Raw genomic sequence first — 12,432 nt, 5'->3', positions numbered from 1 at the left:
AATGTGTTGTGTTATATGGCTGCCATCGCAACAATGGTTAACTCCTAGTTTTTGCTGTAGTCAAACAACATCCGTCTGCATGGCTTTTCCAGTACAGTGCACCGCTTATGTCTGCACTATTGATCTCTCAGATGCACACATCCATTATCTGCCCAGAATGATCACGAATGAATGCAACGCACTCTAATAAATATTTCTATTGCACTGTTTGTTTTGAAACTATGTCATGTGTCTGCGTTCGTCCTTTTTATGCGTATATGTTTGTATAGATATGCAGCAATAATAATATATAATCTCCATGATGTCTTGGTACTTTAATATGATGTGGTTCATCAGTTTAGTGAAGATGCATTCATTATTTTGCTCGTCGCTGCAAAACAATATCTGCTGCTTGCGGTTAAAACTCTCAGCCTGCTTCTCGCCAACACGCTCAGATTAATTTTGTAATGGCTGTGTCTAACACTGAGCTTATGCTTTGTGTATGCATCACTGCCCTCATTTGCTTTTTGTTTATCGCCGTGTCCCATTTTGTTTAACCGTTCCATACAATGTACAATGTGCAACACGCGCCGACTGTGATGTCTTTCTGCATGTCATGAGGAATGACATCTGTGAACAAATGTCTTTCTTTGAAAATGATATAATCTGCGCGTCTGTGTTCTACCAGGAGAGGGAAAGACGCAGGCAGCACATGATACTCATGAAGGCTGTCGAGGCCCGCAAGAAGGCGGAGGTGAGTAACTGCTGATGTATCACAGCTTGTTTTTGCAGACTTGCTGAAGGAAGGATGAGTGAAACAAGGAAAGTTCAGCAGTCTGCTATGATGGGACATAGTACCATATGTACAGGGGTGACAAATTAAAGGAAAAACCAACATAACGTGTTGGGGTATCACATAACGCCAGAAGGGCTTTAAAACAAAAGTTAGTTTTGCAACTGATTCCCAAAATCTGTTCTTCTTTTAGAGAAATCAAAAAAAAATCCTTTATTTCCAGTTTCTTCTGATCGTTTCAAATAATAGTGCACAATCTCTCACAGGTGTCCCGTTATTTTGAGATCTGTTGAAGGCCTTACCATGTGGTCTACATCATGGTTAAATTATTTAGTAACCCCTTTTTGACTTATGGCTGAGAGTGTTATCATCCTGGAAGAGACCACTCCTGTCAGAATAGACATGTTCTTAAGAAGAAGGATGTGGAGAAGTGTAAATGCTGTGTTAAACTAACTGCACACAAAGATGGGTTGAGGAAATCTGTTGAATATGGTGTTGTGGTACCTCTATGTGCACATAACATGAGGTGTGACTGAATATAAGAGGTGAAGAATAAAATAAATTTCATTCTTAGACTCATGTGTTTGTTGGATTGTAAGATGGATTTGTGTATTGTGTTTGTGCTTGTTGTTTTCTTGAGCATCTCGTAGAACATCATGTGCGGTCTGTTTATGACTGAATAATTTCATGAGGAACTGGCCATGTAAATGACCAGACGTGAAAATAAACTTACAAATTCATTCATTCAGTAATACAGTACAAGAAAGCACATGGTGATCCTAAAAGCATTTCTTTTTTATTTTATTTTTTGTTCTTCACTTTGTAAATCAGTGTAAATATAAGTATATTGTTTGTAAGGATTTAACTTTCCTTTAGGAGAAGGAACGTCTGAAAAAAGAAAAGAAAGATGAGAAACAGTTGAACAAGGAGAGGAAACTGGAGCTCAGAAGACTAGAACTGGAAAAAGCAAAGGAGCTGAAGAAGCCAAATGAGGACATGTGTTTAGTGGATCATAAGGTATATACACTCTGTGTTAATGTTGGCTGAGATGTTGGCAAATAGAAATAAGAGTTCATATATCCGTCTTGAATAGTGTCCATCTGTCTGAAAGATCAGATTTCCCACCAGTCCAGTGATTATTTTGATATAGTTATCAACCAGTATAATCATTATTGGAGCTGTGCACATCCTTAAAGATTAGAACTGCTTTTGGTGATTTATGGTATAATTGTTTCACAATCTGTAACAAAACAGATGTTTAAGATAATTTAAAGCATCTGGAATTCATGAAAAGGGTTAAAACAGTGCCACCGTGTGGCTCCTCGTGTTATAACACTGACCAAGTGTTCAAACTAGTCCTTCACTGAAATGTCTTGGAACATGCACCCCATTTTTAATTTCAAAATAAGAACAGTTTGCAATAATGTTTTATAAACTGCAATCCAGTAACTATTATAGTTGTATAGTTTTGTGTATAATTTCTGTGTAGGTTTTATCATACTTTAAATTTTTATTTGCATTTCTTTACAGCCTCTTCCAGAGTTGTCCCGTATCCCTGGTCTGGTATTAGCAGGAAGCACCTTCTCTAACTGCCTGATGGTTTTGCAGTTTCTGCACAGCTTTGGAAAGGTGCTGGGACTGGATTTAAATTCAGACCCGCTCACTATAGGTGACCTTCAAGAAGGGTTACTGAACATTGGGGAAAATATGGAAAAGGTGCAGGACCTGCTGGTGACCATGCTCTCTGCAGCTGTGTGTGATCCTGGGGTACCTGCAGGTCACAAGGTGAATCTGTTGTTGTGATTGCAGTTTGGATTTTTGGAAGTGTAAACGCTTCCTGTGGTGTAAATAACACACACAGACATACAGCACAGACATGCTACTTTGTCCCTTTAAAATGTGGTGTTTCTGATTTTTAAATATTGCATTCTCACTGATTTGGTTATTACAATGCTGAGTGAGCTGTAATAACTAAAGAATTGACAGCAGTGACAGTAGACACGTATAAATGTATAAGGAAATGTTGGCAGCGGCTTACCTTGTAAACAAGACCCAAGCTGTTTGCTCCATATGTGTTTTTAACTTCAGCTAACTTCAGAGATCTAAAGTCTTTAGGTGGTTAATTATTGTACTTATGCCCCATTTTAGTTTTAAATCACATTTTTAATTCCTCCCCAGACCATTCCACATTATTGTGTAGTTGGATATAAACATTTCTTTGATTGACTGTACTTAAATGTTCTCCTAAGAAGCTGTTGTGTGCATGCCAAGAGAGATATACAGAGTGTGTCTTAATAATCTGCACATCCCAGATGTGACACATCCTGTGAGACACTTAAGCACTTAACATCAGGAAGAGATAATTGCTTGAAAGGACTGTTCTCTATCAGACACCTACAATATTGTGACTTTTTTGTGTAAGGCTACAGAACATAAAAAGGAAGTCTCATGTAAGCTTACTATTTTGTTTTGTTTTTTTGTTTTTTTTTTAAGAGCAAAACCATCTTGGGGGACCACTTGACTAATGTGGAGATCAACCGGGACAATGTGTCTGAGATTCTGCAGATCTACATGGAGGGTCACTCTGAACAGAAAGAGGTGGCCATACTGGCTTTTAGCCTCAGGACTAAGCCTTTCCAAGCCCACAGTCCATCACAGAAGGCCTCTGTTTTAGCATTCCTGGTAAATGAGCTTTGCTGCAGTAAGGCTGTGATCAGGTGAGTGCCCTGCCTCCAACTAATATTCATCATGTCAGTGTTTTCATTTCACCACACCTAAAAAAAAATAATAATAATCATAAATGGTAACCTTAATAACCACTGAAGTAAATGCTTCCTTTAAGGGTTTGCATCTTATATAGTTGTGTGTTAATTTTCTTTCTGTGCCTGAGAGTGGAACATTCAGGCTTGTTTTATTCATGGAGTCTTCAGTTTTAATGGAATAGCTGAAGTATTAAAAGGAATATGACAAATCGTGGCCTGATTGACAGTTTCACAAGGTTGCATCAAACTACGTGGCATCAATTTTTTATTAGCTCTACACTTTGAAGCACATCTGGTGCACACTGCAATGCATTGAAAATGCCTCATCCTCTTGCACAAAAAGGTCACCGAAATGTCGGTTTCGACATTTTTTTTTTATGTTTTTCAGCGAGATCGACAAAAACATAGATTATATGAACAACCTGAGGAAGGATAAGTGGGTTGTTGAGGGAAAGCTTCGGAAGTAAGTATACATGATTTCGGCTGTTGTTCAAAGATTCTTGTGCATGCACTTGGACATTTTGTGACCAGCACTTACTTTTTTCCTATGTTGTTGTTTTTTTTTTTTTTTTTTGAAAGACTGAGGAGTATCCACACCAAGAAGACGGGGAAGAAAGACAACAGTTGGGCAGGAGAGAACAACCATGCCTTTGTGCTCCCCAGTGTTCAAAACAAATCCAAGAGGAAAGAAGGGGACAGTGAAGAAGAGGAAGATGAGGACGATGACAGTGAAGACCAAAGAGATGACGAGGAGGAGGAGGAAGAAGAAGCAGGTGGAAAAAGAGGAAAGAAAACAGACATATGTGAAGAGGAGGTCAGTGGAAACATAATGCTGTTAACTTGAGCCTCTGACTAAATCTGTGCTGATTATGGCAATTGTCTGCTTTTTTTCATGTAGGATGACAGTGTACGCTCTGCCAGCATCGAGGAACTTGAGAAACAGATTGAGAAAACATACAAGGTAAATGAAACCCCAATCTCAAGAATTACTCATGAACGTAAAGCCCAGGAGTGGTAAAAAAATAATAATAAAAAGATATGCACACATCAAGGTAGCATTTAACTACACTGAGTGATTGAAATGCTACTAGGTGAACCCAGGAAATAATTGGTTACAATTTACAGATTAATATTTTGAGTACTTAACAGTCACATGATGCATTTTATTCTCATATTTTGACTGATTTGTTTGCCAGAAATAAGATGTAATATGAGGATCTATTATAACAAACCAGCATGAAGTGCACAGCATCGACCACTGAACTTCAAACATGTTCAGTGATTCAAACTTAACACAGCAATGACTCATAAGCAACATAAGCAAAACTCTGTTAGTAAGATAAGTACTGAGCGACAAAACAATTTTCATAAATTAGCCTTTAGTTTCCTATTAGAACATGGGTCTCCTTGTACACTTGGTTTGTGGTTACAAATTAGAAGAGTCCTGTTGAAATTCACACATGCAATTGGAATTTGTGTGCTTAGTGTAGTAAAATGTGGCCTTCATAATGTTTTTTCTCTCTGTTACCACTCCCAGGCTCTGTGTGAGTGGGTTAATAACTTCCTGAACTTTGTGTCTCTCTAGCAACAGAGTCAAATTAGACAGAAGCTGTTTGACTCCTCCCACTTACTGCGCTCTGTGATGATTGGCCAGGACAGATACGAGCGGCGCTACTGGGTCCTTTCACAGTGCGGTGGCATTTTTGTTGAAGGCACTGAGAGCAGTGAAGGTGCAAAACAAAACCGATGTCTCCTTTAGTGTTTAGGATCAAAATCCTTACTGATTTCTTCTTTATTTTTGACATTATTTTCATTTCATGTTACTTAGGCTGTGAAGTGGAGGAGGAGGAGAGAAGAAGACAGTGGGCTACTGAGGTGATCAGAGTAAAAGAGGAGCAGTTGGAACAGACAAAGCCGGTGATCTCCAGCTCCACACACAGCACAGACAATGATACAACCATGCCAGAGAGCCAGCAGGACAAAGACAATCTCTTCCTTCAAAAACCTGGCTCTTTATCTAAGCTCGGCAAACTTCTAGAAGTAGGCAAAATGGGTCAAGATTCAGGCATCAATACACAGAACAGTCATTCTGTTAAAGTTCCCACCACTGCTTCTTATCCTTCGTATCCTGCCTCACAGGTAGTCCCTACTCAGCAGGGTCTGATGGATAAATTGGACACTGCGGTGCCATTTCTGCTCAGTGCTACTCAGCTGAAAAGCATTCACTGGGTTACCCAGAGTCCTCAGTCCAGCCTTCATTATGACCAGCTGTCCAAGACACTGACTGAAAAAAGCAGCCAGTGGTTTAGCCTCTTTCCTCGCTCTCCTTGCGACGAGTCTTCAGTGACCTCTGGTTCCAGTCCACCAGTTTCCTCCTCTTCTCCACAACCCATCAGAACCAAATCCCCCTCTTTCCTCTCCACTAATCCCTCAGCTACAGATAGCTACAACACTACTCCCGGGATCAGTAACACAGAATTGCCTATCTTTCAGGTTGGTGGATAACAATAATGCATCTCCATCTCAGATAGAAGGATCAGTTCATGTGTTTTTAGAGCACTGATAAAAGTATTCCATATTTCATCACAATTTTTCCTTTGTTGGACCATGCATGTGGCATTGGAATAAAACTGTAATCTGATCATAATTCTGAGTGTATGCATTTTTATTCTCAGCAAGTAAAGTCTGGCATTCATGAAGGCAGACTGACACAGCATGACATGTCTAGCTCAGTGGCAAGTCCCAGCCTGCCCTTCTCTGGCACACCTCTACCCCCTATGGTGGATCTAGCTTCGCAGCATGCAGAGGGTCATGGAAACGAGGCTTCTTTTCTGGAAAATAACTCTATCAACAAGAGCGAGACCTCAGAGTCCCCAAGTGACAAGTCCACTTGTGCCTCATATGCTGCTATAGAGGGGGCCAAAACTCAAGACTACCCTTATCCTCGGCCCATCCCAGAGGGTAAGAACGGCACGCTGCCAGTATGCACAAATCAGATATGCTGGACTGAACATATCTATTGCCCAGACAGCAACAGAATATGCCGTGGCGATTGTCAGTCGAACAAACAAATTTTGCTAAAATTGAAAAGCACAGTCACTTCTCCAATTTGTGTGTGTTTCCAGAAATGCTGCATGGCTGGTGGAGTGTGTCTGACACGGAGAACCTGCACAGTCTGGTCAAGACCCTCCATTGCCGGGGCATCAGAGAGAAGGCCTTGCAGAAACAGATCCAAAAACATATGGAGCATATGACCAAGCTCTGTGAGAACAGCAAAGATGGTGGGTTCACATTTCCTTCGAGATTCAGCAGACATTCAGAGTTTAATGATTTTTAAAAGTATTGTTATTTGAGTTTTTAATGTGATGTGACACATTTGGCTATGGAATTTCTTTTTTTTAAGCGTTCCTTAGAAAGCAGTTTGCTTTAATGTTTTAATACATATTTGGTGGCAGCTATTGGTGTGACAGGGATGGAAAAGCAGGAGGTAAGCAAGGAGGCAGTGGAGAGCTGGTGTGTTGAGGAGAAGGCCATGGAGGTGGACATTCGCCTGCTGCGACAGGTTGAAGCTCTGGAGAGGAAAGTCATCTCCGCCAGCCTGCAGGTCAAGGTAGTGACGAGCCTTTGAGAAAACCTCAGTGTTTATTCTAATTATTTGCTCGGAAAGGCCATTTCAATTTTCTTTAATATATACCTGTGTGATTAAAATAAGGTGTTGTGATGGCCATATTTCCCTGATGTCTCTGTCAGGGTTGGATGCACCCTGAGCCCCAGTCTGACAGTAAGGATCTGGTCTATCATGAGCACAAGCCCTTCTCTTCCCTGGCTCAGGAAAACAAAAGAGAGAGAGACGCCAGTCAAGAAGATGTTCCTGGCTCTATGGCGCGGCGGCCCAACAATCCCCTTGACATAGCGGTCACCAGGCTGGCAGAACTTGAGAGGAACATTGAGCGAAGGTACTTTACGAGATCTTAAAATACCACCTGTCAGACACAGGCCACCTTGCCTGTCTTTGTATTAGAAGTAGAAAATAACAATGCAAGATTCAGGACACCAGAAAGAAGAACTTGCAACTTTTTTTTTGTACAGTTGACTTGTTCTCATGTTTCTAAGTTAATTTTACAAGTGGTCTTACTTTCCATGACCTTTTAAGCAGTGAGGAGGAGGTGGCTCCTGGGATGAGACTGTGGCGCAAATCCCTCGGTCAAGTCCGCAGCTCAGCTCAGCTGTCACTCTGCATTCAGCAGCTGCAGAAATCCATTGCCTGGGAACGAGCCATCATGAAAGTGGTTAGTGTCACCTGATTTCACTGCCCGTCTCTCTCTCTCTCTCTCTTCATCACAGATTTGTTTACCTTATTTGATCACATATAATAAGAGTCACCATGCTAAAGGTGACCATCTTGTGAATACCAGTCTTATAAGCTGCATAGCTTCTCATTCAGTTTCAAGAAAACTAATTTAAAAATATACAAGCCTTCTTAAAAACAGTCAAGGATATCAACGCAGGATGGCACAGATAGCTGGTTAAAGCTCTGGAGAAGGTTTAAATGCAGGAAAGATTTGGTAGCAGTTATATACCTCATTCACAATAAATCACTATTTTTTATAATCTTTTTCAGTATCTCACTAATCTGTTTTAGCTTTAATTAAACCAGTTGGGGTAATCTATTACAATTTTTAAAGCGGGATGCTCATTTGCCTGCACCGTTTGTTGCTGTTGTTTCCAGCACTGCCAGTTCTGTCAAAAAGGAGATAATGAGGAGCTGCTCTTACTCTGTGATGGCTGTGATAGAGGCTGCCACACTTACTGCCATAAACCCAAGATCAATACAGTGCCTGATGGGGACTGGTTTTGTCCAGCTTGTGAGTCAAAGGTACATCGGCGTCCCCTGGGGGATTGATCATAGAGCCAATATTCTATTTTGTGTGTGTGTTGTTGTTCTGGACTTTTTTGCTATTCATTTTTCAGCTCTCTGTTCATATCTATCTACCTGTGTGATGTTTAATGTGGCTCCACAGTCCTCTGTGTGTTCTTTCATACAGGAAAGCGGTCAATACCCTCATAGTAGGAAGCAGCAGAGCCGAACAGCTGGAGGAGGGAAGGAAAGTGGCGAGGGAAAACGAAGCATTAAGCCATCTGTGGAAGGAGAGCTCATCAGTGAGGAGGATGCCAGAAGGAACAGCGTGCCAAAGAAAGGTACCAAGGAGGTCAAAAAGAGGAAAGCAGACAACAGCCCACCCAGCTCCCAGGCCAAGTTTGACAGCCCCATCTACTGTGCAAAAAAAGTCAAAACCCACAAAGATGAGCTGGGAATATGCCGGTACGCACATGCATATACTTACTGTGCAATTAGATCCTAGAAGCTTGTTAATATAGCTTATGTCATTGTTTAAAATTATTAGGCTCCTGTGACACATTTTTAAAATAGAATTCACATTTTAAATCGCTAAAGGGTAAACAAATCAGACCGTTGTAGTGAAAGTGTGTTTAAAAAGTCATATATTTGCAATGCAAAAAGCTCAGCTGTGTCTGCTCTTTGTTCCCTGCAGAGTGCTGCTGGCTGAGCTGGAGGCCCATCAGGATGCCTGGCCTTTTCTCACCCCAGTCAACCACAGAGCTGTTCCTGGATACAGAAAAGTCATCAAGAAACCGATGGACTTCTCCACCATCAAGGAGAAGCTAACCAGTAACCAGTATGTGTTGTTGTAGTTTGTTTTTTTTTTTAAAGATTTTTAGGATGTTTTCATACCATATCTTATTCTTAATTTTACATTTTATGACTTGGACAGTGCTCATGAGTTGAAATTAAACGCATTTCTAATTGTTACAGGTATTTAAACTTGGAGACGTTCATCATTGACGTGAACCTGGTTTTCGATAACTGTGAGAGATTTAACGAAGATGACTCTGAAATCGGACGAGCCGGCCACAGGATGAGGAGATTCTTCGACAAGCGATGGACTGAACTCTTGCAGTGAACACATTCCAAAGTGGACATGTCCAACTTTCTCACGGGTGTTGGAGGCCTTCTCTTCACCTCTGACCCCAAGTGACTACACGGTTATAATAAATCAATGTGCAGTTTGAAGGACAGGACTGTGGTCTGTCTGCAAGTGTAGGCAAAACACTTAACGGATTTGTATCTTCAAGTGCAATACTGTTTTGTTTATTGAAACACACTGACTGTTCGGCTCAATGTTGTTTGTGCGAAATACAATATTGAGCAGGGACTTTACTTTTTTATCATCGGTACTAAGTTATATCTCTGTGTGTGCTGTATGTGTATTTATTTTCTCAACTACTTTACATTGCAATCTTTTCAAAGCAGAGGCACGAGACTTAAAATGTATCAACTGTTGAATAAATGAGAAAAGCATTACTAACAGTACCAACAGTTCCTCTGTCTAAATGCATTCGCGAGTTCACTGAGTAATGCAAAGAGGGATCACTGACACATGAAGTGTTAATTCTTTCACTCAAGTCATAGTTATTACATGTTAAGTGTATTTTTACTGCACGGTCTTGATGAAGATGATATCGTTGCATAAGGATGGTCGTAGCACTTAATCTGAATATCCACTCAAAGCACTCCTCAGAATTATAGTGCCTGACTCTGAGGAGGATGTTTTTCTTTTTCTATATGCAGTGTGTGTACTGTATGTGTCCTGCACAGTATATCGTAGGAAACATTTGCAGGAGCTGTAATAGGAGCTTTCCTCCTTTTAAATGTGGTGCATAGTGTTTCATCTCCAAGCGTTTCCTTCAAACAGAGCCTTGTCAGACATCCCGTGGACTGACGTGAAACCTGCATTGGAGCTTTAATCCATCGGGGAGTCAGTGTCACGGACCGCTGGAGGCATCTCAAAACAGCTGAAGTCAGAAGACTTGAAGTAACTGCATTTTATTATGAAAATTGTGAAATGAGTAGTGACTTTTGTAGGAATATTATTTTTGAACACTGGTGTGGATGGATTAAATAAACCTGTTTTTCAAAATAGCAACACTAAGCCCTCACTGCTGCTGCTGTTAATATTTTTCTTAGGTACATTTTTCTTTTATTAATATCTCATGATATTTTAATTGTTTATTTACATCAGTTTGCTACAGCTATAATAAAAAGTCATATGCATGCACTGAATACACACATCTGTACCGGCATATTGCCAGCACATTTTTGTCATCTTTGTAGGTTTTGGCTTTTTTTGCACAGTAGATGGGGCTGTCAAACTTTGCCTGGGAGCTGGGTAGGCTGTCCTCTCCTTTTCCTCTTTTTGACCTCCTTGGTACGTTTGTTTGGCGCGCTGTTGCTGCTGGCATCCTCCTCACTGATGAGTTCTCCTATCACAGATGGCTTAATACTTCATTTTCCCTCGCTGCTTTCCTTCCCTCCTCCAGCTGTTCAGCTCTGTTGCTTCCCTGCTGTGAGGGTATTGACCGCTTTCCTGATTGAAAGAACACACAGAAGACTGTGGAGCCACATTGAATATCACAGAGGCAGATAGATATGAATTGAGGATTATCATGTCTTTGACAGAGCAGGAAACAAGAGGTACAGGCAAATAAAGAGTGTTCTTTTCTTTATGTACCTGCAACTTTATGTTCAAGTGACTGTGGGGTAATTTATGACTTCAGCTGTATATTTATATTATAAAGAAAGGGAGGAAAAAAATTACATTTTTAAAAAATGATTATAGATGGATGGGGTAGATAAGCAAGATTTAGTGCTGTAGAGTCATTGAGCCTTATACCTGATGTCCAAAGTTACAATGAAATGTGTTAATGACAAGATATGTTTTAATTGTTGTTACAAATATGAAAGTTCGTCGATATTTTGTTGTTAAAATGGCTATATATTTCCCCATTGTTATTAAACCAGCAAAAGTTGTTACATAAGTGACCCCATTCTACATAGTTATAAATCTCTGTATCGCTCGCTGTTGTTATCAGTCATGTGATGAGGAGGTGGACAATGTTTACAGTGCAGTGATGTCATTTTATATAATGCAGTCTGAAGTCATGACCTTATTACTCACTTAAAAACACAAAAGAAACCCCCAAAAATCTGTTAAACCTGTAGGTAGTTACATCTGCAGCTGGTTTGTTCTGTGTATAGTATGCATAGCTGGATGCTTTCATATCAAGAAAACAAAGGAAAATCTAAGTGTCTTTCGTGAAAATGCTTACACTCAATGTACAGTGTGTGTGAGAAACAACATGAAATCATTTTAAATGTTACATATTATGTACAAACTCTACCCAAACAGGAGTAGGTGGAAGTTTAACACATATTGAGACCTACTCCTTTTTCACAAAAAAGAGAAGAAACTTTATATGTTCAGCTTTACTTCCTCTCCATTGATAAAAACAAACAAACAATAAAGATAAGGCTTCAATAGAACACAAGGAGATAAATCGATCACTGAGAAGGCTATCTATATACCTGCAATTTATATTACCTGGCTGTCACCAGCATGAGGAGGACTTGGGAGGACTATCTCTGTAGAGTCATACTGTTTGGCAAGTGTCACTTGGTAGGAAGAAAATCCTCCCAAGGTTTGCAGATTTATTTAAGTGACGTGGTCATTTCTGGAAGGAAGCTGCAGGATTTTTTTCTTTTTTCTGTGCACTTTGAGCACCACAATGCATGTGCTATTTCTAGTCCAGGACAAAGAAGACATCTCTACACTCCTTTATGTGGCAACAGAGGACAGGAGATATGTAAACATACATAAATATGTGTATATGTTTAAATATATATACTATTTTGAGTCAAAAGTATGGAATCTTTCAGTCATATAAACAGCACTACAGGGCAGAGGAAAAGTGCTTAAACTAAATGTAAATGGATTTAGATGCATCCAAATACTAGTGTTTACATGTTCATTTTATTTTATT

At 40.1% G+C, this 12,432-nt stretch overlaps 1 protein-coding gene across 2 annotated transcripts in view; it reads left to right on the top strand.

Moving 5' to 3' along the window:
- The window catches only part of LOC134645535 (bromodomain adjacent to zinc finger domain protein 2B), a 49,171-nt gene extending 38,642 nt beyond the window's left edge, over window positions 1-10,529 (top strand). The window contains exons 21-38 of one of the 2 annotated variants that reach the window (XM_063499008.1): window positions 668-733; window positions 1,649-1,789; window positions 2,303-2,557; window positions 3,266-3,489; window positions 3,923-3,997; window positions 4,114-4,348; window positions 4,433-4,495; window positions 5,120-5,264; window positions 5,363-6,027; window positions 6,210-6,495; window positions 6,660-6,815; window positions 6,990-7,144; window positions 7,285-7,490; window positions 7,691-7,823; window positions 8,264-8,410; window positions 8,580-8,857; window positions 9,087-9,230; window positions 9,368-10,529. In XM_063499008.1, coding sequence (XP_063355078.1) covers window positions 668-733; window positions 1,649-1,789; window positions 2,303-2,557; window positions 3,266-3,489; window positions 3,923-3,997; window positions 4,114-4,348; window positions 4,433-4,495; window positions 5,120-5,264; window positions 5,363-6,027; window positions 6,210-6,495; window positions 6,660-6,815; window positions 6,990-7,144; window positions 7,285-7,490; window positions 7,691-7,823; window positions 8,264-8,410; window positions 8,580-8,857; window positions 9,087-9,230; window positions 9,368-9,515 — 3,522 coding nt within the window. In that variant the 3' untranslated portion in view covers window positions 9,516-10,529. Of the gene's footprint in view, window positions 1-667; window positions 734-1,648; window positions 1,790-2,302; window positions 2,558-3,265; window positions 3,490-3,922; window positions 3,998-4,113; window positions 4,349-4,432; window positions 4,496-5,119; window positions 5,265-5,362; window positions 6,028-6,209; window positions 6,496-6,659; window positions 6,816-6,989; window positions 7,145-7,284; window positions 7,491-7,687; window positions 7,824-8,263; window positions 8,411-8,579; window positions 8,858-9,086; window positions 9,231-9,367 lie in introns of both variants that reach the window. The other variant, XM_063499007.1, reaches the window with a different exon arrangement.
- Window positions 10,530-12,432: the final 1,903 nt, after the last annotated feature.

This window comes from Pelmatolapia mariae, linkage group LG16_19, assembly GCF_036321145.2.
Source record: "Pelmatolapia mariae isolate MD_Pm_ZW linkage group LG16_19, Pm_UMD_F_2, whole genome shotgun sequence".
Lineage (NCBI taxonomy): Eukaryota > Metazoa > Chordata > Actinopteri > Cichliformes > Cichlidae > Pelmatolapia > Pelmatolapia mariae.
The sequence above is the reverse complement of the archived record's forward strand: the minus strand, read 5'-3'. Positions and strand labels throughout refer to the sequence as shown.